At 52.3% G+C, this 23,530-nt stretch overlaps 1 protein-coding gene across 3 annotated transcripts; it reads left to right on the top strand.

Annotated features, from left to right (window-relative positions):
• The first annotated feature begins 630 nt into the window (after positions 1–630).
• On the top strand, positions 631–4,166 carry RPL11 (ribosomal protein L11). 3 transcript variants are annotated; one of them, XM_008265690.4, is made up of 6 exons: positions 631–735; positions 1,368–1,518; positions 2,296–2,402; positions 2,722–2,853; positions 3,568–3,678; positions 4,092–4,166. In XM_008265690.4, exons 1-6 carry the CDS (start codon positions 730–732, stop codon positions 4,119–4,121), a joined length of 537 nt encoding a protein of 178 aa, XP_008263912.1. In that variant the 5' UTR covers positions 631–729; the 3' UTR covers positions 4,122–4,166. The 3 variants fall into 3 exon arrangements, with proteins under 3 accessions (XP_008263912.1, XP_069935204.1, XP_069935205.1); XM_070079103.1 differs by having other exon boundaries at positions 655–735; positions 1,371–1,518; XM_070079104.1 differs by lacking the exon at positions 631–735 and adding an exon at positions 763–959.
• Positions 4,167–23,530: the final 19,364 nt, after the last annotated feature.

Genomic DNA, 23,530 nt, shown 5'->3' with positions numbered 1-23,530 from the left:
GCAAGCCTAAAATAAGATTTTGTCCTTGTTATTAATATCAGTTGACAGGGGTCAGCACTGTGGCATAGTGGACAAAGGTGCCCCCGCCGTGCTGGAATCCCATATGGGCGCTGGTTCAAGTCCCAGCTCTCTGCTGTGGCCTGAGAAAGCAGTAGAAGATGACTCAAGTGCTTGGGCGCCTGCACCCATGTGGGAGATATGGAAGAAGCTCCTGGCTCCTGGCTGCAGGCTGACCCAGACCAGGCCATGGAGGCCACTTGGGGAGTGAACCAGCGGATGGAAGACCTCTCCTCCCTCTCTCTCCTGCATCTCTGCAACTTGGTCTCTAGGCAGCAGAACCCACTACACCACATTGCGGTCCCAGATCATCACTCTTTTAAACCCACCACTGCATTGGAGTTGTGCACAGCTCACATTGTGACAGAATCAATCTGCACAGCTGATTTAACGTGGTCTTGGCAATGTTATCACGCAAGATCCATCTGGTGCGGAGACTGTGCGGGGAGAGAGGGTCAAGGGGGTTCAGTTGTCAAACTGTTTTTGGAAATCCTGGGTCCTGCCTGCAGTTCCAGTACCGTCCGCTAGGGGTAAGGCGGCGCCACAGCGCCGCGCCTCGCCAGACGCTCCTCTCTGCCTCTCCCTCTCGCTAGTTAGCTTGGGAAGAGAGCACGCCTCCTGGCCCATAAGGCGCTGGGCCGGAAAACCCGCCCTCTCTTCCTGTTCTCCATCATGGCGGTGAGTAGCTGCGGCCTGCGTTCGCTTCCCTTCATCCGTGTCCATCCATGGCTGGCCGGGCCCGGGGCCACTGCTTTGCTCGCAGCCCGAGGAGCACGGGGCCCACGACGCTGGCCGGGCCGAAACCGGCAGGGCCGTGCGGGCCGAGGCCGCAGACTTGGCTCCTGTCACTGCTGCCCACTTCCTAGGAGCGGGCTTGGAGCGGCCGCCCAGAGGGCTGGCAGGCATGGCCGTGGGCTGGCGCGAGGGCGAGGGGCGCGCCGAGGGCCCCCAGACACGGGGTCTGGGCCGTGCCCCGCAGCCCGGTGCTCGGCAGCCCTGGGTTTCTGTTTAGCGGGGGGCGCTAGCCAGGCCTCTAGCCTCGGGCAGCTTCGAAAGGGGTGGGGGGCGTCGCGTAGCCACGTGTTTCCTCGCCAGTTCTGCGCCCTCCCGCCCTGCCTTTAATCGACCGTAGAGTGGGGGCGCTTGGTCTCCTGCTTACCGAGCCCCTGGCGGTCGTCCGAGGCGTCTGGGGCTTTAACCCGCGTCGCCTGCGCTGTGTTTGCGGCCACCGTGCGCCCCGGGGTGGAGAGGGACGGACGCTCCCGGGCTGGGCCCGGCCGGGTGCTCACTGCCGCACTCCCCTGTTGCAGCAGGACCAAGGTGAGAAGGAGAACCCCATGCGGGAACTTCGCATCCGCAAGCTCTGCCTCAACATCTGTGTGGGCGAGAGTGGAGACAGACTGACCCGGGCGGCCAAGGTGTTGGAGCAGCTCACAGGCCAGACCCCTGTGTTTTCCAAAGGTGAGTGCTGGCCGCCCGGTGCGCCTGGGCGGGCACCCGCATGCCAGTGACAGGCCGGCTCCCCTAGAAGCATCCTGGGAGTTTGTGGTGTAGAGCACCGTGCTTCACGTGAGCAGGTTCAAGCTCAGAGGAGCCCAGGTCAAGGTTTCCCAAGTAACCAGGATGTTGTGAAAAGGGGTTGGGCCTTGTAGGCTGCATTACAGACAGGGCTGTGTAGCTACATAGCACGGGTTCCAGTCCCGGCTCCACCACGCCTAGTCTGTTGCTTTGGGCTGTCTCGAACCTCAACTTCTATATTAGCATGAAGTGGAGAGTGGGACGTGCCTCGTGAGATTGAGGATGGGTTCGTCTGTGAGGTGCAGGATTCGCAGTGCTTGTGTTCTGCCTGTTACAAGCTGTGATCCTGGACGAGTAATTAACCTCAAAGACCCCGTTTGCAAAGTGGGGGTAGGAATGCCGTACTGGCAAGGATTAGCTCTTGGTAACATTTTATTGAGACTGCGGTGACAGTGGCCTGACTTGGGGGGCCTCTCTGGCCTGTTCTGGCTGTGAACTTGGCGCCCCTGACACTTGGATGTTAGCGTTTTGAGGTCTTGGTTGCTAATATATGGCTGGATTATTTGGAAGCTTGCTGTGGGTGAAATGGAGCCGTGAGTGGACCTCCGCCTTGGAGAGTGTGAGTGGGTAGTTAAAGGCTCTGGTGGAGATGGTGTTGAGGGACACGGGAGGGCAGTGGGGCTGTGGCAACTCCTGACCCCTTGTTACACCTGCCTGCAGCCAGGTACACTGTCAGGTCCTTCGGCATCAGGAGGAACGAGAAGATCGCCGTCCACTGCACAGTCCGCGGGGCCAAGGCAGAAGAGATCCTGGAGAAGGGTCTGAAGGTGAGGCTGCACTGTCCTTGGGCGCCCTGCCAGCTTATTGTCCCTTTGATGGGGCTTTCTCTACGCTGAAACTGTCCTCTGGTGGTTCAGAACGTGACCCAGGAGTCCCTTTTGTGCCTCTGCTTTCGTGGGTTTTCCCTGCCCTTCGAAAGTTGGGCAGTTTCAGTGGGAACTGTAGTTGGGGTGTGGTTTGCTGTAGTGGGGGATTAAGGCTGTGTTCCGAGCCAAGTTGCATTGAATTTCATGTTTGCTGTGGGGTGCTAAGTGTTATTTTGAGAGGAACTAAAAATGACAATGAATGTGGTGGTTTTTCCCTCAGGTGCGGGAGTATGAGTTAAGGAAAAATAACTTCTCAGATACTGGAAACTTTGGTTTTGGGATCCAGGAACACATCGATCTGGGAATCAAATACGACCCAAGCATCGGCATCTACGGCCTGGACTTCTACGTGGTATGAATGTGTCGCTCGAGGGGAGCCTGGTTTTTGTGTGTGCCATCTTGGTGTTCATGTGTTGGCTTGGAGCTTTGCGTGTCGCCTGTGTGTTCTCCCCTTTGGCAGGAAGCGCCTCGTTACGGCAAGTGTAGGGGTACAGTGTGAGCCTGGTAGACGAGGACCTGGGTGTTGAGAAGTTTACTTACAGTCTAGGACCTGTCGGGCGCCAGCATGGCGCCAAGGTGCATGGAGGAAGTGTCCGTCCAGCCAGGGAATGGGAGGGGTGCTGCTTCCTGAAGAGGGGGCTGCTAATACAGATAGAGCCGTGTGCGTTCCTGCCATGTCTTAATCCAAATGTAAAACTAAGTGTTCAGACATAGGAGGAGCAAGATGTATATTAGTGCTTCTCAGAATTATTTTTAAGTTTTCTATAGAGCGCATGTTGGGAAAGATCTTTTGTTACTTTTAAAAAAAGAAAAGTGCTCTGGAGATTGAGCGGTAGTGGAGGGTCCTTGGCACCATTGGAAGTTAGAAAGTTCCAAACTGTGAAACCGATCTGTACTGTGGCGGCGGTGTGTGGCCTGGGGGGCTGGTGACAGTTCTGTCAGTCCGTGGGTCTTGCTTCAGAACCCTCTGGGCAGCCGAGCGACTAGCTCAGGCTCCAGCGTGTGTCTTGTCTGTCTGCTCCTGAGTCCGAGCTGGCCAGGTGACTGTTGGTTATTCCTGGGACAGGTGCTGGGTAGGCCAGGTTTCAGCATCGCAGACAAGAAGCGCAGGACAGGCTGCATTGGGGCCAAACACAGAATCAGCAAAGAGGAGGCCATGCGCTGGTTCCAGCAGAAGGTAACCGTCGTTTATCCCCAGTGGCGGGGTGTGGCATTGGTGAACAGAGTTGGGTTTGGGGGTGCAGAATGTAGCACCCTTTGGTGGGGAGCTTCTTTGAAGATAGAATGTTTGGGCAGCTTGGCAGATGGGGGCTTCTGGGGTCAGTGGTTTACAAGAACAGCCAGAGCTAGGGCTTCTCCCCACCCTCATCGTGGGCAACTAGAAGGGAGGCTTCAAGGGAGTCCCTTTTTCTTGGGTTGTAGTGCAGCTGAGCAGTGTAGCAGTTGAAGCCAGCCGCCTGTTAAGTCCTGAAACAATGTGGGATTCGGAACCGAAGTTTATGTATCAGAGTTAAATTTTCAAGTACTAGCCATTGCTGAATTGTTGCTGTTGCTGCTTGTTCTGAAAAAACCAAATCTCTTCTCTTTCAGTATGATGGGATCATCCTTCCTGGCAAATAAATTTCCGTTTCTATCCAAAAGGCCAATAAAATGTTTTCAGTGAAATATGCGGTACGGTTGTGTGTTTCTGTGCGCGGAGCCTGGCCTCACTCGAGTCCTTGGACCTCAAGCCACTTAAAGCTGCGTTGGGAATAGCTGGTAACAGCCCTGCCGCCCCGATGGGATGCCAGGTTTCCTGGCAGCGCCAAGCCCGCCCTGTAGTGCAGCCTGTGCAGTGGCCCCTGTGAGCTGGTTCTAGTGGGGCGGGGGTGGCGGGGGATTGGATTTCGAGCCTTGGGTCAAGGCAGTGCCCGGTGCCCTGCACTCTGGGGCTGTGTTCTCTGGTGGGTTCTTAGCCCTGCTGTGCAGTGAAGGGACACAGACTTTGGTGTGATGCTTGCATAGTTTTTGGTTTAACTGTTGAGGCTCGGGTCTGCTGTGAAAGGAAGAGACTTTCTAGGGCTGCTGAGGGACCAGGCTGAGGAGAGGGCAGTCTTTTGAGGCAGATCGTCTGGATTTGATTTCCAGCGCGGCCTTTTCCTGCGTCACCTTGAATAAGTCAGTAATAGACCCCAGTTTGCTTCTCTACGAGAGCAGTGAAAATAGCAGCGTCCCTCAGAGTGTTACGTGGCTTGATGCTCGTGCGGTGCTTGGGCTAGTGCCTTGCTCAGTGCAGGGGGCGGGGTATTTTGTCTGTGTGTGTCCGGATCTAAGAAACGTTAGCTTTGGCGTGAAGATGGAATTTTTGTGCCTGTAGTGATTTTCTAGATGAGTGAAACAATGACGTTCAGAAGCCACCACTTCTCTGACTGACCCAGTAGTTGGACATTGATTGATTTTTGGTTTTGGGTTTAAATTTTGAACACATGGTAATTCATCTTAATAATTTACTCATTTGGGACTGAGTTCAGCTGTTCTCTGGCCACACTGTTAAATGTTTTGTTTTAAGATTTATTTTATTTGTTTGAAAGGATTACAGACAGGTAGAGACGGAGAGAGGTCTTCCATTGGCACGTCCAGGAGCCAGGAGCTTTCTTCAGGCCTCCCATGTGGGTGCAGGTGCCCAAGGATTTGGCCCATCCTCCATTGCTTTCCCAAGTGCATTAGCAGGAAGCTGTACTGGAAGTGGAGCAGCCAGTGCCCATATGGGATGCTGGCCTGGGGCTTTAACCTGCTGCACCATAGCGCTGGCCCCTGTTAAATGGTTTTCTAGGGACTGGTGCTGTGGCACAGTGGGTTAACGCCCTGGCCTGAAGCACCCATCCCATATAGGCACTGGCTGCTCTATTTCTGATCCAGCTGTCATCTATGGCCTGGGAAAGCAGTAGAAGGTGGCCCAAGTCCTTGGGCCCCTGCACCTGCATGGGAGACCTGGAAGAAGCTCCTGGCTTTGGATTGGCACAGCTCCGGCAGTTGTGGCAAATTGGGGAGTGAACCATCGGACAGAAGACCTCTCCCTGTGTAACTGACTTTCAAATAAGTAAATCTTATTTTAAAAAATGGTTTTCTAATTTGCTGTCTTTGTGGGTGTTCTAAAACCTGGAGATTACTCTGTACCTTTTTGTTTTGCTAATGGAAACATGACCATATCCATATCCAGTTGGCTCAAGGAGAGGATCGTACAGTGTGTTGTAAGTTGCACGCAAGTGTCATTCATTCCTCAGTCTTTAGCATAGGGCTAGGGCTACTGCTTCATAAATGAATGAGAAATCTACAGCTGGAATAAACCTGTTTGAAGAAATAATAATTGCAATATCATTTTTATGCTATAAACCTGCCTCTTTGAATGGACCTGTGTTTTCTGCTTGTTCCGTTGACTTCTCATTTAAAAAAAGAAAATAGGACTTCTGGGCTCCTGACCCTGGCAGAAGCCCTGTTGGGAGCTCAGAGCTCTAACTAATGCCAGGCTGTCTAACTGGCAGTAAGGTTTTGTCAGGAGAGTGTCTGGGGTACTGGGGCAAGTGGGGACATGTCAGAGCCAGTGTAGAGCAGCTGGTGGCAGGACGCCCGCCCCTGTTCTGGTTAGGAGCTTAACTTCAAATGCATGTCCCACTGGGGTCTAAAGCGTTGTTTGTGGTTGAGCTTGTAGCCAGTGGGTTGGGAGGGTCACCTGGGAGTTTGTGAAACTCGGCCACACCTCAGCCTACTGAACAAGAATCTGCCTTTTAGCAAGAACCAGACAGTACATGCACGTACTATAAAGTAGTAATACCAGTACGGGGGAGGGGAGGGGGCATGATCTCCAAAGAGATTTTAATAAATGTAGTTAAAAAGTTGTTGCCTTGTGGTTATTTTCCCCATTTTGGAAGTGGAGCATTGCCAGTGATCCTCTGCCTCAATGAGTGTCTGGAATAAGGTGGTATCCCTAGCGCACATCTCTGTCCAGTACCAGGCCCAGAAGTACTGCCTGGCTAAAGGAATGTCCTGGGGCAGAGCTCTTGAGCTGGAGCATGACTGCCCAGCCCTGAAACTGGACTGCTGTGGGGTCAGTGCCTGGGGGTCAGTGTCAGACACTGCTGTTCAGGATAATCCTGCAGGAGCCAGTAAGTAACTGCGGCAGGGATGTGGGCAGGAGGTCCTTGCTGTTGGAGCAAGCCAGTAGGAGGGAGTGGATCAGGTCAGGCTAGTGGAGCCAGGGCACAGTCAGCACACCATGGGGCAGAAGCTGAGAGACTTCCTGTATTGTCCCTGACTGCTGACATGTTATAGGCAGTGATGAGAGAACAAACCTGGGTGGAAGCAGTCTACGATTTATTTGAAAGGTGAGTTACAGAGAAGGAAAGCTCTTTCCAAATGGTTGCAACAGCAGGAGCTGAGCCGATCAGGAGCCAGGAACTTCTTCCCAGGCTCCCACATAGGTACAGGGGCCCAAGCACTCGGGCCATCTTCCACAGGCCACAGCAGAGAGCTGGATCAGAAGTGGAGCAGCCAGGACACAAACGCACCCATGTGGGATGCTGGCGCTGCAGGCGGAGGCTTAACCCACTGCGCCCCTGCGCTGGCCCCAGGGCTTCTTGAAGTGTGAATGTGTGTGCACACGACTGAGTCTGTCCACAGGGGTTGTCTAGGTTAGGTAACTAGTAAAGGACGTATGCTTATCAATGCTGAGGTCAGGCCCTCCGCCCATTGGAAATAGTGCAGGGGCCCTGGGCTGTTTTTTTGCTTTCTGCAGTTTTTTTTCCCATGGTTAGCACATGATGCAATATTTTTATAATTGTTCTAGTTTACTGGCTATGGTTCCGGGCGTCCACTGAGGGTTTTAGAAATGTATGCTGTGTGCATGAGGAGGGTTTACCATAAATGGCAAACATGGGCCACGTCATTAACCTTTTAACATAAGAGGAAATGGTGGTTCGGAGCTATGCCTTTCTTTTGAACAAGCGTGTTGTGTCTTTACAGTGGCTACCTGCTATTCCATCGTAGGAGTGTGTAGGTCATGCCCGTGCAGCTGTCAGTAAATGTCAGGAATATTGTTTTCATAGCAGGGTCTCTGCTCGGACTCTGTCCAGTAAGTACCCATAAGGTCCTTGTGAGGTGTCTTAGCGCCGTTAGATGGTGCAGCGTAGCGGAAGGAATACTAGGCAGGACGAGGTCATCCACTTCCGAATATTTCCCGTGCTAGTAGGACCTCAGGCAGAGGCAAGTGGTGTGGACAGTGGCGGCCTCTGCCTTTTATCTTCGCATTTTTGTGCTTTTTGCCTTTTCCTGCCATGTACCCTCCCACTAGTCCTGATTGGTTCAATTCAGCATGAATGTCCAAGGTGCTACAGTCTACTGGTGGGTGAAGTTCCTAATAAGTAGGCTGCCGGCGGGGCCCGAGTCCTAGAGGGTTAAGGCCCAGGCCGTCTTGGTGAGTGGCTAGGTCAGGGCCCAGAAACCACCCGTAAGTAATTCTGAGCTGCCAGCCCAGCCACTGGGGAGCAAGCTGTGCCTGGGGGTGCAGAGCTACTTCCAGAGCAACTTGTTATGGAAACCGCCGCGAGGCTGTCAGAGGGAGTCCGGCATGAGGCACTGGGGGCTCCAGGCGTGACTGTTGACAGTACAGGCGCAGGTGGCTTGTTTTTAAAAATCTGTGAACAGAAACGGTGGTTGTAATGGTCCCAGTTCAGTCACGAAGACTTGGATTTAGGATGTTATGTAATTATAGTTCTCACTATTGGTAGAATTTTAAAGTTTTACTTGAGAGACCAAGAATTCACTACTTTGCATCTACTCCCCAGATGCCTGCAGCAGCTAGGGCTGAAGCTGGGAGCTGGGAACCTGCTAATCATCCGCCTTATACCAGGTTTCTCAGGTGAATGGGATGGATCCGAGTACTGAAACCATCACCTGCTGCCTCCCAGGGTACTCATCAGGAAGCTGGATCAGAATGGCACTGGGACTCAAACCCAGGCTCTCCATTCTGGGGTGTGGGTGGTGTCAAATGGCTGCCCTTCAGTGGAGATTTTTATTTTTAATTTTTTAAGGATTTATTTATTTATTTTGAAAGTCACTGTTAGAGGGTGAGACATAGCCTCCGTATGCTGGGTCACTCCCCAGGTGGCCGCAGCAGCCAGCACCGAGCCAGGCTGAAGCCAGGAGCTTCGTCTGGGTCTCCCACATGGGTGGCAGGGGCCCAAACACCTGGGTCATCTTCCACTGCTTTTCCCATGCATTAGCAGGGAGCTGAATCGGACGTAGAGTGGCCAGGCTGTGAACCAGCACCCATATGGGGTGCTGGTGTTGCTGGCAGCTTTACCTGCTGCGCCACAGTGCCGGTCCTTGAATGGAAATTTTTAAGAGGTGGAATTGACATCCAGATGCATTTCTATATATTTTTTAAGATTTTATTTGTTCGAGAGGCAGAGTTGTAGACAGGGAGACAGAAAGGTCTTCCATCTGCTGGGTCGTACCCCAAATAGCCACAATGGCTGAGGTGGGCTGATCAGAAGCCAGGAGCCAGAAGCTTCCAGGTCTCCCACACTTGGGCCGTCTTCCACTGCTTTCACAGGCCGTAGCAGAGAGCTGGATGGGAAGAGGAGGAGCCAGGACACAATCCGGTGCCCATATAGGCTACTAGCACTGCAGGTGGAGGCTTAATATACTACAGCACTGGCCCCAGTAATATATTTTTTTTTAAAGATTTTATTTGAAAAGCAGAGTTAGAATGGGAGACAGAACTTCTATCTGCTGGTTTATTCCCAGAATGACCAGGGCTGGGCCAGGCCAAAGCCAGGAGCCTATAAGTCCATCCTGGTTTCCCATGTGGGTGCAAGGGCCCAAACATGGGCCATCCTCCTCTGCTTTCCCAGGCACATTAGCAGGAGCTGGATTGGAAGTAGAGCAGACAAGACTGAAACCAGCACCCACGTGGGATACCAGTGTTGCACGCCGTGGCTTAATTTGCTGCACTGTTAACACTGGCCCGTGGCTGCACATCTTTGATGAACAGCTCTGCCAACACATTCCTGAAGACAGCACAAAGCAAGGCTACCAAAAGGTGGAAGTGGTCCGGTCAAAGCTAAAGCTCACCAACCAGTCAAGAACAAAGGTCACAGTGACAGTTTTCTTGGCGATGCCCATGGCATTTTGCTTCTTGACTTTCTGGAGAGCCAAAGATTGATGATGTCTGCTTATTAGGAGAGTATTTTTGGAAAAAGTTAGCTGGGGCCAGCTGCCTGCAACACCAGATCCCGTATGGGCACAGGTTTGAGTCCGTATTGATCCAGCTCCCTGCTAACGTGCCTGGGAAAGCCGCGGAAGATGCCCGAGGCCCAGAGGGAGCTCCAGGCTCCAGCCTCGATTGTTGCAGCCATCTGGGGAGTGAACCAGCGGATGGGAGATCTCTGTGTTTCCTCTGTCACTGTGCCTTTCAAAAGACCAGAAAACAAAACCCAAGCTTTAGCAGGAGAACCCCAGGGGAAGTTCCCCGTGAGACTCCTCCCCAGCTCGGCAGACAAGGGCGGTTTTCAGTGGGACGTCGTCGGGTGTCCACCTTACAGCCCCCATCTGGCACCTTCTGCCTTATTTTTGTTTCCTAACCTTTAAACCCTCTTTAAAGCGCACCCGTATTTCTTCAGTTAATAATGTAAGAAAAGACTGGGTTGATGTGAGATCCCCAGCACTCCCTGTTCTCTGGGGATGGGCTGAATGGCTGACATCGCTGCTTATCAAGGTTTCTTGAACTTAGTGGAGTTTATGTTAGGGAATAAGTTTGTTTAATTTTTATTGCCTAATTTTTTTTTTTCCACTAATGCTGGCCATAACCTGTTATGGATTTTGATCCACAGGTTGAAAACAGCTGCCCTGCAGTGTACTGGGTCCAGTTTTGCTTTCTGTTTCTTCTTCCAGTTTGAGAGAGAGACAGTGCCTACCGTGGGTTCACTCTGATGCTTGCAGTGGCAAGGGCCAAAGGTGCGGCTAGGAAGTGAATCCAGGTCTCACGTGTGGGTGGTAGGAACCCAGTTACTTGAGCCATCACCCCGGCCTCCCAGGTCTTCATTGGAAGGAAGCTGGAGTTGGGAGCCAGAGCCAGAAATCGAGCCCAGGTGCTCCAGGGAGGCGTGTGGCATCCTGACTGCTTGGTCAGGCACTGGAGCTCCCGGATCAAGCTTCAAGCAGAAGCAGAACTTCTGAGTTAGAGGATCCAGCACTCGCTACTCACTGATGTTTGCACGACACTTGGCTGGTTACCGGAGACCTACCTGAGACGTTTGTTTTAAATACAGGCAGATTCCAGGCCCAGACCCCAGAGAGGTGGGAGCGGAACGTGGGGACGTATGATTTAGTGACTTCCTGGGTGGGACCTGTGCACAGCCAGGCGCAGGAGTTCTGGGACGCAGCTCTCACTCGGTGAGGCCAGCCAGAGTGGCCGGAGGCTGCAGCTGCCGGCCGGCATGTGGGGAGCAGGGTTTCCCCACCCCCTTCAGATGACTCGGGAAATGCTGTTGTTTGCCTGACACTTTGTTTAAACGTCACAAAATAAACTTTACAGGTTTGACAAGTTTACTTGGTTACTTTCTAGTATACTAGAAGTCATTTATTCAGTGCCTGCTGTGTGCTGGGTACAGCAGTGAATGAAGACTAAGACCCCTGTCTACAAGGAACTTGCATCGTAGTGGAGAGAGACGATACACAATACACAAGTACATTACAGAGCGTGTGAGATGGTGTAAGCTGTGGGAAGCCCTCACCCAGAGCATGAGATGAAGGAGGGGAGAGCTGGGAGAGGGGATGGCTAGAGCAAGAGCCTTGGGCAGAGGCGCAGGTGGCACAGAGCCCAGTACAGCCAGGCAGAGGGAAGAGGATCAGGTCAGAGACGAGGGGAGCAGCTGGCGCGGGGCTCTGTGGGCCGTTGCAAAGGCCGGCCCTGGCACGAGCATGAATCCCTGGCCGCAGTGAGGAGCAGTGGCGTCAGTGACCCGACTTCCTCTGAATGCTGCTGTGTCAAGAAGAGAATATGGGAGCAGGAAGAAAGTACTGTGGTTGGGGCTGGCGCTGTGGCGTAGTGGGCTGAGCCTCCGCCTCTGGTGCCGGCATCCCATACAGGCGCCGGTGAGTGTCCTGGCTGCTCCTCTTCCCATCCAGCTCTCTGCTATGGCCTGGGAAAGCAGTGGAGACCCAGAAGAAGCTCCTGGTTCCTGCCATTGCAGCCATTTGGGGAGTGAACCAGCAGATGGAAGACCTTTCTGTCCCTCCCTGTATCTGTAACTCTACCTCTCAAATAAATCTTTTAAAAAGTAAGTACTGTAGCAATCCAGGCAGTTGTACTGACTGAGTGTGGTGGCATTGGCGGTGTGAGAGGTGGTCAGATAATAGATATGTCTCCAAGGTGAAGCAGCAGGGTCTCCCTGGACAGTTGAGTGAGAGATATGAGAGATGTTGAGGGCTAAAATTTCTGGGCCTAGCAGCAAGAACAGGAGTTCCTGTTTCTAGACGCAGAAGGCCATGCTGAGCAGATGTGACAGGCCCCTGGCATCCTGTTTTGCACCTGTTGTATAAGTCAGGCACCCAGGGGAAGACGAAGAGGCAGTCGGTCTGTGCAGATCTGCGTTTGGTGGCCTTGAGCATAGAGATGACCTTGACCAGATGAAACTGAGAGGGAGGGAGTGTGATGACAAGAGGAATCTTGGGAGAAGAGAAATCAGCAAAGGAGACCAAGGAGGGGCCAGGAAAGGACAAGAAGAACTAACAGTGGTATCCCAGAACTAGAGAGTGGGCGGGGGCGGGGTGTGGCGCAGCAGGGTAAGCCGCCGCCTGCAACGCTGGATCCCATATTGGAGCGCTTGGTTTGAATTCCAGCTGCTCTTCCAATCCAGCGCCCTTCTAATGCTCCTGGGAAAACAGTGGAAGAAAAAAAAAAAAATACTTGGACCTCTGCCACCGACGTGGGAGACCCGGATGAGTTCTGTCTCCTGGCTTTTGCCTGGGCCATCCCCAGCCATCACAGCCATTTGGAGAGTGAACCAACGGATGGAAGGTCTTTTACTCTGTCTCCTCATCTCTCTGTTGCTCTGCCTTTCAGATAAATCTTTGTTTTTCAAGGAGGATGTCCTGGTGAACTGCGCCGAGTGCTGCTGAGGACCAGGTGCAGTGGGGCTGGGAATGGACCAGTGGGTTTCATAGCAGTGCCTTCATGGACCGGTGCTGCTGTGGTGGGGCTGGGCCGGCCTGAGAAGGTGGGCCCAGGAGAGGTGGGAGGAGCTTTGCAGTCAGGGAGAACAAAGGCGTGAGAAGTGACTTTCTAAGGTGATGGAAAACTCTGGTGGGTGAGAGGGGTTGACTTTTGGCCTACATATGGCGGGATTAGATTTGGACAGAAGTACAGCGTCGGGAGCTGAGGGTACGGGTGCAGATGTTGGCAGATGGAAGGTACGGAGTAGAGATCTATGGGTGTTCTCTGCATTGCTCCCATCTGGCAGCGAAGTGAAGAGTAAGGGTGGGGGTGGGGAGGAGAGACTCCTGCACCAAGCACGGGGGCCCTCCACGCAGCTCCCTGAGGGCCACACAACTGGTTACGGCAGCGCCAGCCCTAACCCAGGTGGCCTCGTTTCTCGGCCTGGTACTTGCTAGATTCCACAAGAAACCAATGTGGCCATTCTGACAAGATAGACTCCTCTTTGGTCTTCCCAGTAGGTCCTGGCCTGCAGGTCTGTTCTGATACGGAGCTGAGCCGGCTGCTTCCCACGCCTGCTCTGTGTCTTTGTCTTGCTGGAACAGCGATGCTCAAAGGGAAGAGGGCTTTGTGAAAACCACATTGCTGGGCCCCACCCTCAGAATTTCAGACTCAGTACACCTGGGGTGGTGGTTTGAGAATTCGCGTTTCTAACACACTCCCAGGTGATGCGAGGCTCCTGAGCCCCCAGCTGTGCTTGGAGAACTGTGTAGACTACACACGCCTCTGGGGTGCAAGTTCATGAACTTGGAAGGCATGTGTTCTCTTACGCCTCAGGAGCACCTCCCGTGACTGTGCTCGAAGTGGGTTTGCTGGGTGATCCATTCAGCAGATTCCACTGGGCCGGGCGTGGGCTGGCACCTGCGGGACACAGCAGTGCACACGTCCCTGCCCTGCATAATTTGCAGTTTAGGTGGGCGTGCAGGGGAAGAAGTGATCAATCACCAGTGTGCTTCACCAGCTGTTCTTTCTGGTATTGATTTTATTGTTATTTTCTTGCTGTTTCCAGGATTACCTAAGATAAGCTTTAAATGGACTTCACTGGGCTAAGTTTTGGGTTTTCTAGTTTGTTTTTTTTTTTTTCTTCTGGTTAAGTTTACACCTCTATAACCTGTAAATGGGACTTCAGTCTCACTAGCTGGTTAGATCCTGCTGTCTGCTACAGGCTCTGGGCCTGGGATTTGCTGCATTCAAGAATAATTAGCACTGATTAGAGAGGTGTTGAAGAGAATCTATAGTAGGGGCCAGCGTATGACCACCTGTTCAAGTTCTGGCTGCTCCACTTCTGATCCAGCTCTCTGCTATGGCCTGGGATAGCAGTAGAAGATAGCCCATGTCCTTGGGCCCCTGCACTCACGTGGGAGACCTGGAAGAAGCTTCTGGCTCCTAACTTCGGATCGGCACAGCTCCAGCCATTGTAGCTCTCTGGGGAGTGAACCAGCAGATGGAAGACCTCTCTCTCTGCCTCTCTGTAACTCTGCCTTTCAAATAAAGAAATAAATCTTTAAAAAAATTTTAAAAGAAAACTATAATAGCTATATTTAAACATTTACCACATGCAGGGCAATATACTAACTTTTTTAAAAAAAATTATTTATTTATTTGAAAGGCAGAATTGCAGAGAGAGAGAAAGAGGTCAGTCGTCTGTTGGTTCACTCCCCAGATGGCTATAGTCCTACACTGCACTATAGGAGCTGTGCCGATCTGAAGCCAGGAGCCAGGAGCTTTTTCTGGGCCTCCCACGTGGGTGCAGGGGCCCAAAGACATGGGCCATCTTTTATGCTTTCCCAGGCTATAGCAGAGAGCTGGATCGGAAGTGGAGCAGCCGGGACTTGAACTGGCTGGAGGGGGGTTAGGAAGCAGAAGTAGCTGAGTGGTGTCATGTTGATAACTGCTTTGCCTGTAACCCCTGAAGTCCATAGTAAACTTTCATTCTTAATCTTGCTGGAACAGCCCAAGAGGTGTCTGCTAGGCAAGTCAGGAGGTGAAGAGAAGATGTTGTTGCCTAAGGAAAATGGTTTCTTTTCTTTTTAAGATTTTTTTAAAAAATTATCTGAGAAACAGAGCCGTCTCAGCTGCTGGTTTACTCTCCAAATGCTTGCAACAGCTAGGGCTTGGCCAGGAGCCAAGAGCTCAACCCAGCTTCCCGCATGGGTGGCACAAACTCCGCTGCCTGAGCCCTCGCTGCTGCCTCCCAAGGCTGCGTAAGCAGGAAGCAGGCGTCAGGAGCCAGAGCCAGATAGCGAAGCCGGGGACTCTGATACGGACACGGCGTCTGAAATGTGGCCAGATGCCCGTTGCGGAAACTGGTTTCTGAGCTGGAATCCAGCGGTTTTGACCGAGTGGAGGCCCGATGCAGCGGGGACAGGTCCTTGATGGGGGCCACCTTCTGGACGGGCAGAGGACTGTTTATTCTGCAGCAGAGAGGAAAAGCCACGTTTTCATCTGATGTGAAGATTAGCAAAGGGAAAGACCAGGCGGAGTTGAAAAACGTAAAGCGCTGTACAGCGAGAGGGGGAGAATGAGGAACAGAGAGGCCAGAGAGGTGCAGGGCAGCCCACCTAGAGCCTCCGAGTCTGGTAATAAAGACAGGGTTTCTTGTGTGATTTTTTTTTTTTTTTAAGATTTATTGATTTATTTGAAAATAGAGTGAGAGAGAGAGAGAGATCTTCCATCCACTGGGTCACTGCCCCAAATGCTCACAACAACCAGGTCTAGGCCAGGCCAGAAGTCAGGAGCCCAGAACTCCATCCTGGTTTCTCCAGTGCAGTGGCAAGGGCTCAGATACTTGGACCATCATTTGCTGTCTTCCCAGTGCATTAGCAGGAAGCTGGATTAGAAGTGGAGTAGCAGGGACTGGAGCCTGCACTCTGATGTGGGATGTGGGCATAGCAAGTGGCTGTACCTGCTGTACCATATCACCTGCCCCATGGGATGGGCTTGATAAGTGAATAAGTGAATTGAGGTAGTCTGGATGTAGTGTTTTTTCCCACTGTGATATTTCAACAGTCTGCCTTTTTCCTTTTTGTTTTGCAATAATTTTAGATATTTTTTTAAGAAATAAATAAATCAAATTTGAAAGGCAGCGTGACAGACAGAGATTGACCATCCTCCCATTCACTCCCCAAATGGTTGCAACAGCCAGGTCTGGGCCAGGCTGAAGCCAGGAACCAGGAACTCCGTCTGGGTCTCCCACGTGGGTGAGCCGTGTGATACGTGCCCCCGTACTCGAATCAGCATCGGCTGCCTTTCCAGGCGCGTTAGCAGGAAGCTGGGTGAGAAGCAGGGCAGCCAGGACTTGAACTGGCGCTCTGGTGTGGGGTTCTGCCGTTGCAGGTGCAGCACAGCCCCGGCCTCCCTAAGTGCCCTTTCTGTTCTCAGGTCCCATCCAGACCCCACGCTGAACGTCAGCCGTGAGTTCTTAGTCTCCTCCGATCTGTGGCAAGTTTCTCACCTTTGTCTTTTGGGACACTGATGCTTTTGACCTGGTACCCAGGTCCTTGACTTTGCTCTGAGAAAGAGTTCAGGAGCAAAGCTGGAGAATAGTGAAGAGGGAGTAGCACGTGCTTTCTTGAGAAAGCAAGGGTGCATGCTCCCCGGAGTGGGGCCTGCCAAGAGAGCAGTGACTCCGTCTTGGAACTGTCACGGTGAGCATGTGCTGATGCGTGGCTCAAGCTGGGGCAGCCTTGGCCCCTATACTGGGATGTGCCTGGTCCAGGCAGGGGAACCAAACCCATACCCTGTGGGCCTGCTATCTCCAGGTGGCTCCACTGCTCCTCCGCCTGCCTGTCTCAGTGGGAGCCCTGATTCATAGCTGGTTGGTCAGAAGCACAGGTAAAGACACCTGGGACTCGTGGGTGGCATCTGCAGTGGGAGAGGGACAGTCCCTCCACCTGTGGGGTCTGATGCTGTTCCAGGTAGATCGTGTTCCTTTGCTTGGTGTGTGAGGAGAAACTTCACATATCCGGTGTCAGGGTTGTAAGAATAAGAGCGGCCTTCGCTATGAATGGATTTCAAAAAAAGTTTCTGCACCAATATAAACTTACTCTTGATTCCATTTTCCATGAACTTTTCTTTAAAGATTTATTTATTTATTTGAAAGGCAGAGTTATAGAGAGGGAGAGAGAGAGAGAGAGAGGCCTTCCATCTGCTGGTTCACTCCCCAAACGGCTGCAATGGCTGGAGCTGCGTTGATCCAAAGCCAAGAGCATCGTCTGGGTCTCCCACGTGGGTGCAGGGGCCCAAGGACTTGGGCCATCTTCTACTGCTTTCCCAGGCCATAGCAGAGAGCTGGATCGGAAGTGAAGCAGCTGGGACTCCAACTGGCACCCCTATGGGATGTCGGTGGTGCAGGCAGCGGCTTAACCCACTACGCCACAGCGCAGACCCCACCATGAACTTTTTAAAGTACCTTTGTGTAATAGGAGAAACTGGTACTGAGTTTGAGGGGCTTTTTCCTTCTGTTCCTCTCTCTTCTGAGTTCCAATTATGAAACTGTGTTTTCCAGGACTGACTGGTAAGTAAATAATATTGTAGTCATTGAGAACCAGGTTTCTCAGTGTTTCAGAAGCAACAGTTAGAAGTTAGCAAAGGGGAAATGCTACAATGAACCACGTGCTAGATTGCAGCTGGACGCATCTCAATGTGATAGATAAGTGAGCACATAAATATGCATGAACTAATAGAGATGTGTCCACTTCCTGATGCTTCCTTCTGAGACCATAGACACAGTAAAACATGCCAGAAGTACCACCTGAGCCAAGCGATCAGAATCAGCACCACCCGCAGCGAAGCACACCAGCATGCACGACTTTGAGATTAGCTGAGAGGAGACAGACTGCAGGGGCAGGGAATAGACAGGGAGGCGGTGACAGTGAGTGAGTCCCTTGGGCGGGGCTGGTGGTGGTGAAGACACCATGAGTAGGTTCAGACTCTGGGTGTTCGACTCTGCCTCTGTTGGAAGATTGGATTGATATGATTTATTGATGGGTAGGGTGGGGTAGGACAGAACAAGATAGGATAAGGGGCCTTTGAATGGCATTAAGGTTGGGCTGAGCAGCTGGATGAATGCCACACTGGTTCTCCATGGGGAAAGACTACAAAGGAACAGGTGCAAAGAGATAGTTTGGAGTTTGGTTTTAAGCACCTATCTGAGATGTTCAGTCATCTAAATGGAGATAGAAGATAAGCTATTAGATGCATGGGGGAAACAAAGTTGCAAGTCGGGATGATCAGTTTATGCACTGTGTGTAGCCGTCTAGATACTGAGAGTGGGTGTCGTGGTAATCGTGGTGTTTGTGTTCAGATAACCCGTACGTAGTAGCTGCGTGACAATGCCGACATCATTCACCTCACTTCCTCTCAGGCCTTGTGTCATCTCACGGCATCACAGAAAGGAATAGGGTGAGTATAATACAATATTGACGAGAGAGACCCAGGCTGGTGTCGTGGCGCAGAGGGTAAAGCCGCCACCTGCAATACCAGCATCCCACATGGTGCCAGTTCGTGTCCTGGTCGCTCCACTTCTGATCCAGCTCCCTGCTAATGGCCTGGGAAGGCAGCGGAAGATGGCCCAAGTGCTTGGGCCCCTGTACCCACGTGGGAGACCCAAATGAAGTTCCGTTGCAGCCATCTGGAGAGTGAACCAGCAGATGGAAGATCTGTCTCTCCCTCTCTCTTTGTAACTCTTTCAAATAAACAAACAACAAATCTTAAAAAAAAAAAAAAAAGAATTCAACTGTTTTTTTTAAAGTTTTTGAAAAGAAAATCGCATGTGTACTGAGTGTGTACAGACTTTGTTTCTTTTCCTTATTCCTAAATAATACAGTATACCATGTTCACGGTATTTACGCTAGATTAGGTATTCGAGTAACCTAGAGAAGATATAAAGTATATGGGAGGGCTTTGTAGGTAAATGCAAATTTTATGTAAAAGACTTGAGAATCTGAATCTTAGCATCCAAGGGGGTCAGGGAGCCCAGCCCACGTAATGGCTGGTCCTGAGGCTCCAGGCGTCCCCTGGAGTTGTCCAAATGCGTGTCCCCTAGAAGGAAGACTGCCGAGGGCAGGCGCTGCCATGTAGCGGATAATGTCTCAGCCTCCGACACCGGATCCCCTGTGGGCACCAGTTTGAGTTCCAGCTGCTCTGCTTCCAGCTCTCTGCTGTGGCCTGGGAAGGCAGTGGAGGGTGGCCCAAGTCTTTGGGCCCCTGAACCCACATGGGAGACCGAATGAAGCTCCTGACTCCTAACTTCAGCCTGCCCCAGCCCTGGCTGTTATGGCCATCAGGAGAGTGAACCAGCAGACATATCTCACCCCCCACCCCCCAACTGCCTTCGAATATGAGAGTGCCAGACAGCACCTGCTTGTGGGTTGTTCCCATCTCTATAGAGAAAGTCGGCGTTTGTCAATGTACCTAACGTTTCTTTTTTGGTTTGGTTTTGATATATATATATATATATATATATATATATGTACATATATATACATATATATACACACATACATATATATATTCATTTGAAATGTAGTTATGGAGAGAGAGAGATCTTCCATCTGCTGGCTCACTCCCCGAATGGCCACAATGGTCAGGACTGGGCCAGGCAAAGCCAGGAGCCTGTAATTTCATCCAGGTCTCCCATGTAGGTGGCAGGGGCCCAGGCGCTTGGGCCATCTTCCACAGCTTTCCTAGGCACCTTTAGCAGGGAGCTGGCTTGGAAGCAGAGCAGTTGGGACTCGAACCAGTGTGATATAGAATGCTGGCATTGCAGGCGGCGGCTCAACCTGCTACACCACAGAGCCAGCTTCCTGTCCAGCATTTCTGATCAGGGGACTAGTAAAGAATCTCTTAGCTGTATTTGTGCACTGAGGATCCATGGAGGCAACATATGTAACAAAATCCTCTGAGCTCTAGAATATGTTCCTTCACTTTTTTATAGAAATGGCCTCACATTGATGAAGAAACAGGTTATGAGACCTATCAGCTGAGCACACAGAGGGCGTGGGGACGTCTCCTTTGCTGCAGGCCCGTAGACACCTGTGATAACCGTACAGTCTATCTAATGCGTGCCTTTTGCAGAGGAAAGAGAGCCTCAGAATCGCCACCAGGAAGCAGTGGAGCTTGAGTTCTAACCCTGTTCCTTCTGACTCGGCTCGGCTCCTCGGATCGTGCCCCACAGCCTCAAGAGGAAGCGTTGAGCATTACCTGGGCTCAGTTTGTTGGTTCCACCTAATGCTCCCATCTGGGTGTAGGACTGTGGCAGAGCAAGCTCCATGAAAAGGCGTGAAGTCAGAAAACTTCCAAAAAAGAAACAGATGCAGGGGAAAACCAGACAGACCTGGTCTTTGTGGCCTGTGGGAGTGGAAAGCCCCACCAGGAACTGCTGTCACTCCTCCACTGACATCTGCCTCAGGCTCCCGCCAGGCCGGCCAAATTGCTGCTCATGCACTCAGTGAGCAGGTGCTGGTAGAAGCCCCCGGACTGTGCCGGCCCCAGCAGTGAGTAAGACAGACAGGGTTCCCACCCTGAGGGAGCTGAAGGCTGCAGTGGAGGAGGAAGTGGGACAGAGTGTGAGCACACAGAGAGTGGGCAAAAAGAAATGCATTAAGCACAGAATTACCGTTCGCTCCTGCAATCCCTCTTCCTGGTCTACTCACCGAGGAGCTAAAGCTGGGGAACAGACACCTGTACTCCAGTGTTCAGAGCAGCAATCCTCACATGTCCCAGGCAGAAACAGCCCCAGTGTCTATCAAAAGATGCATGGATAAACAAAATGTGGTGACTCCACACAGTGGAAGAAAACCCAGCCTTGGAAAGGAAGGAAATTGGGGATCTGTGATGTGGCGTAGCGGGTAAAGCTGCCACCTGCAGTACCAGCATCTCATATGGGTGCCGGTTCGAGTCCCGGCAGCTCCACTTCCAATCCAGCTCTCTGCTATGGCTTGGGAAGGCAGCAGAAGATGGCCCAAGTCCTTGGGTCCCTGCACCCATGTAGGAGCCCCGGAAGAAGCTCCTGGCTTCAAATGCCATTTGGGGAATGAGCCAGTGGATGGATGGATGGATGGATGGATCTCTTTCTCTTTAGCTCTTTCAAATAAATAAATCTTATTAAAAAAATAAGGAAATTGGCCGGCGCCACGGCTCACTAGGCTAATCCTCCGCCTTGTGGCGCCAGCACACCGGGTTCTAGTCCCGGTCGGGGCGCCGGATTCTGTCCTGGTTGCCCCTCTTCCAGGCCAGCTCTCTGCTGTGGCCAGGGAAGTGCAGTGGAGGATGGCCCAAGTCCTTGGGCCCTGCCCCCCATGGGAGACCAGGATAAGTACCTGGCTCCTGCCTTTGGATCAGCACAGCGCACCGGCCGCGGCGGCCATTGGAGGGTGAACCAACGGCAAAGGAAGACCTTCTCTCTCTCTCTCTCCCCCCCCCCCCCCACTCTGCCTGTCAAAAAAAATAATAATGAAAATAAGGAAATTGGGGCTGGTGTGTACACTGTGCTAAGCCACAGCTCACAATGCTGGCATCCCTTCCATATGAAAGCATGGGTTCAAGTTCCTGCTACTCCACTCCCAGTCCAGTTTCCTGATAATGTGCCTGGGAAAGGAGAGGTTGATGGCCCCAGTCCTTGGGTCCCTGCACCCATGTGGGAGACCCAGAGGGAGGAGTTCCTGACTCCTGGCTTCAACATGGCCCTGCCCCAGCCGTTGTTGGCCATTTTGGTAGTGAACCAGTAGATAGAAGATCTTTTTCTCTGTATTTCCCTCTCTCTCTAACTCTACCTATCAAATAAGTAAGCAGATTTATTTTTAAAATCCAGCTTCATATTGAAATAAATACAAGGAAGGAAATTCTGATATACATTACTGCACGAATGAACCTCAGAAGACGTACCAAAGGAAGTCAGCCAGCCACAGTGGGACAAGCTGGATGACTCGCCTACGTGTGGTCCCTGGAGTCGTCAGATTTATTGAGACAGGAAGTGGAATGGTGGCTGCCAGGGGCTGGAGGGAAGAGGGAGCAGGAGGGAAGTGGGGCAGCGTTTGCAAATGGGATGATGAAAAAGTTCTGGAGATGGGTGGTGGTGACTGGCTGTCCTCAGCGTGTGCTTAGTGCTACTGAAAAGGGTTAAATGACGGTTTTTGTGTTGCTAATTTTTTAAAAGATGTATTTATTTGAGAAGCATAGTTAAAGACAGAGAGGGAGAGACAGAGGTCTTCCATCCATTGGTTCTCTCCCCAAATGGCCACAAAGGCCAAGCTGGGCTAGGCTATCAGAGTATTCAAGCGTGATATGTTTGGGATTTTGTCTTGAAGAAAATGAAGTAAAAAGCCTCATAAATAAATTCATTTTCTATGTAGTGGCCCCCTCCCTGATGTTAAAAACAAGCCACCATGGTGAGCACTTCAGGGAGTCCTTCCTGGGGCTGGCAGAGAGGGGAGCAGGTGAACCTGGAGGAGGACTTTTGGAAACGGAATGGTTTTCTCATCAAGATGGTGGCATTTGAGCTAAGCCTGAGAGAAGGCTTGTCAAGGAGCGGGGACAGGGCATCCAGACAGGACAGCAGCAGGGCGAGGCCCGAAGCTGGGAGGCCCTCGGTGCTGCTGTGAGCACAGAGCAGGGGAGGGGCTCCCTGGAGCAGTTGGAATCCACCCAGGAGCTCGGGCGAGGGGGAGACCTTTTGCATTTGCAAGCCCATTGGTTCGGTTGAGATTAAGAAGGGGAAAGAAATGAAAGTTTCCCCGGGGCTGGCTGTGTGCCAGCTACATCTCCATCCCAGGAGGCGAGTTCCTGGCACAGTCACCCAAATGGCTGACTTCACAGATGAGGCCCAGAGAGGTGGTGCTGTTTGACCCCAGCGAGCAGGTGAGGAGGCCACCTTCCTGCAGGCTAAGACCAGGTGGCCCAGGATTGTGCCAACCCTCAGTTTATGCCACAGCGTCAGAACCCCAGATTTCCCCGCTGGTCCCTGGATCCTCCTCCTAAGAACACCTGTGCGTGCACGCAGGCCCAAGGGGTGGGGTGGCTGGGGCAGCTGCTTGTGAGTGACTGCACTGACACCAGCGTCACCCAGATGTGAGCCCTCGGGGTGCAGGGCAGGGACCAGGATGGCTGATGAGTGTCCTTTGCTGCTGTTAAGTCCCCTCCACCACTTCTGGGGGTCAGAGCCCAAAATTGGTCTTGGTGGGCTGTGATCCAGGCACTGGCGGGGCTGGCTTGGTTCAGGGGGCTCCAGGAGGGAGTCCATCTCCTTGTCTTTCCCAGCGAGCTTCTAGAAGCCACCCACATTCCTGGGCCAGTGGTCCTTCTCCGTCTTCTGCCCGCCCCTGTGCCTGTCATCTCTGCCCGTGACCGCTGCCTCCTGTGTTCCCTTACAGGGCCCACCCCTGTCATCAGGGTAGTCTTCCGACCAGGGCCGTGTTGTGGTGCAGCAGGAACTCCATCCAGATCTCCCACATGGGTGCAGGGGCCTGGACGCTCCAGCCACCCTCCCCTGCTTTCCCAGGTGCATTAGAAGGGAGCTGGTTTGGAAGTGAAGCAGCTGGGACTCGAACCAGCCCCCATGTGGGATGCCAATGTCGCAGGTGGTGGTTTTACCTGCTACGCCACAACAGCAGGCTGTGATGAGCAGTTCTGTCTCACTTGTCCCCGGGGTGAGGGTGTGGCCAGGGCCCGCGGTGCGTTACTCTGCTGACTACAGGAGAAAAGCAGGTAGGTCAGGGGCTCATTTTCCTTGTGCAGGCACATGCCTGAGAGCTTTTAGGAATCTGAGAGTCAGACCTCG

This window comes from Oryctolagus cuniculus, chromosome 7 (assembly GCF_964237555.1).
Source record: "Oryctolagus cuniculus chromosome 7, mOryCun1.1, whole genome shotgun sequence".
NCBI lineage: Eukaryota > Metazoa > Chordata > Mammalia > Lagomorpha > Leporidae > Oryctolagus > Oryctolagus cuniculus.
Note: the sequence above shows the minus strand (reverse complement) of the source record. Positions and strands in the feature narration are given on the sequence as shown.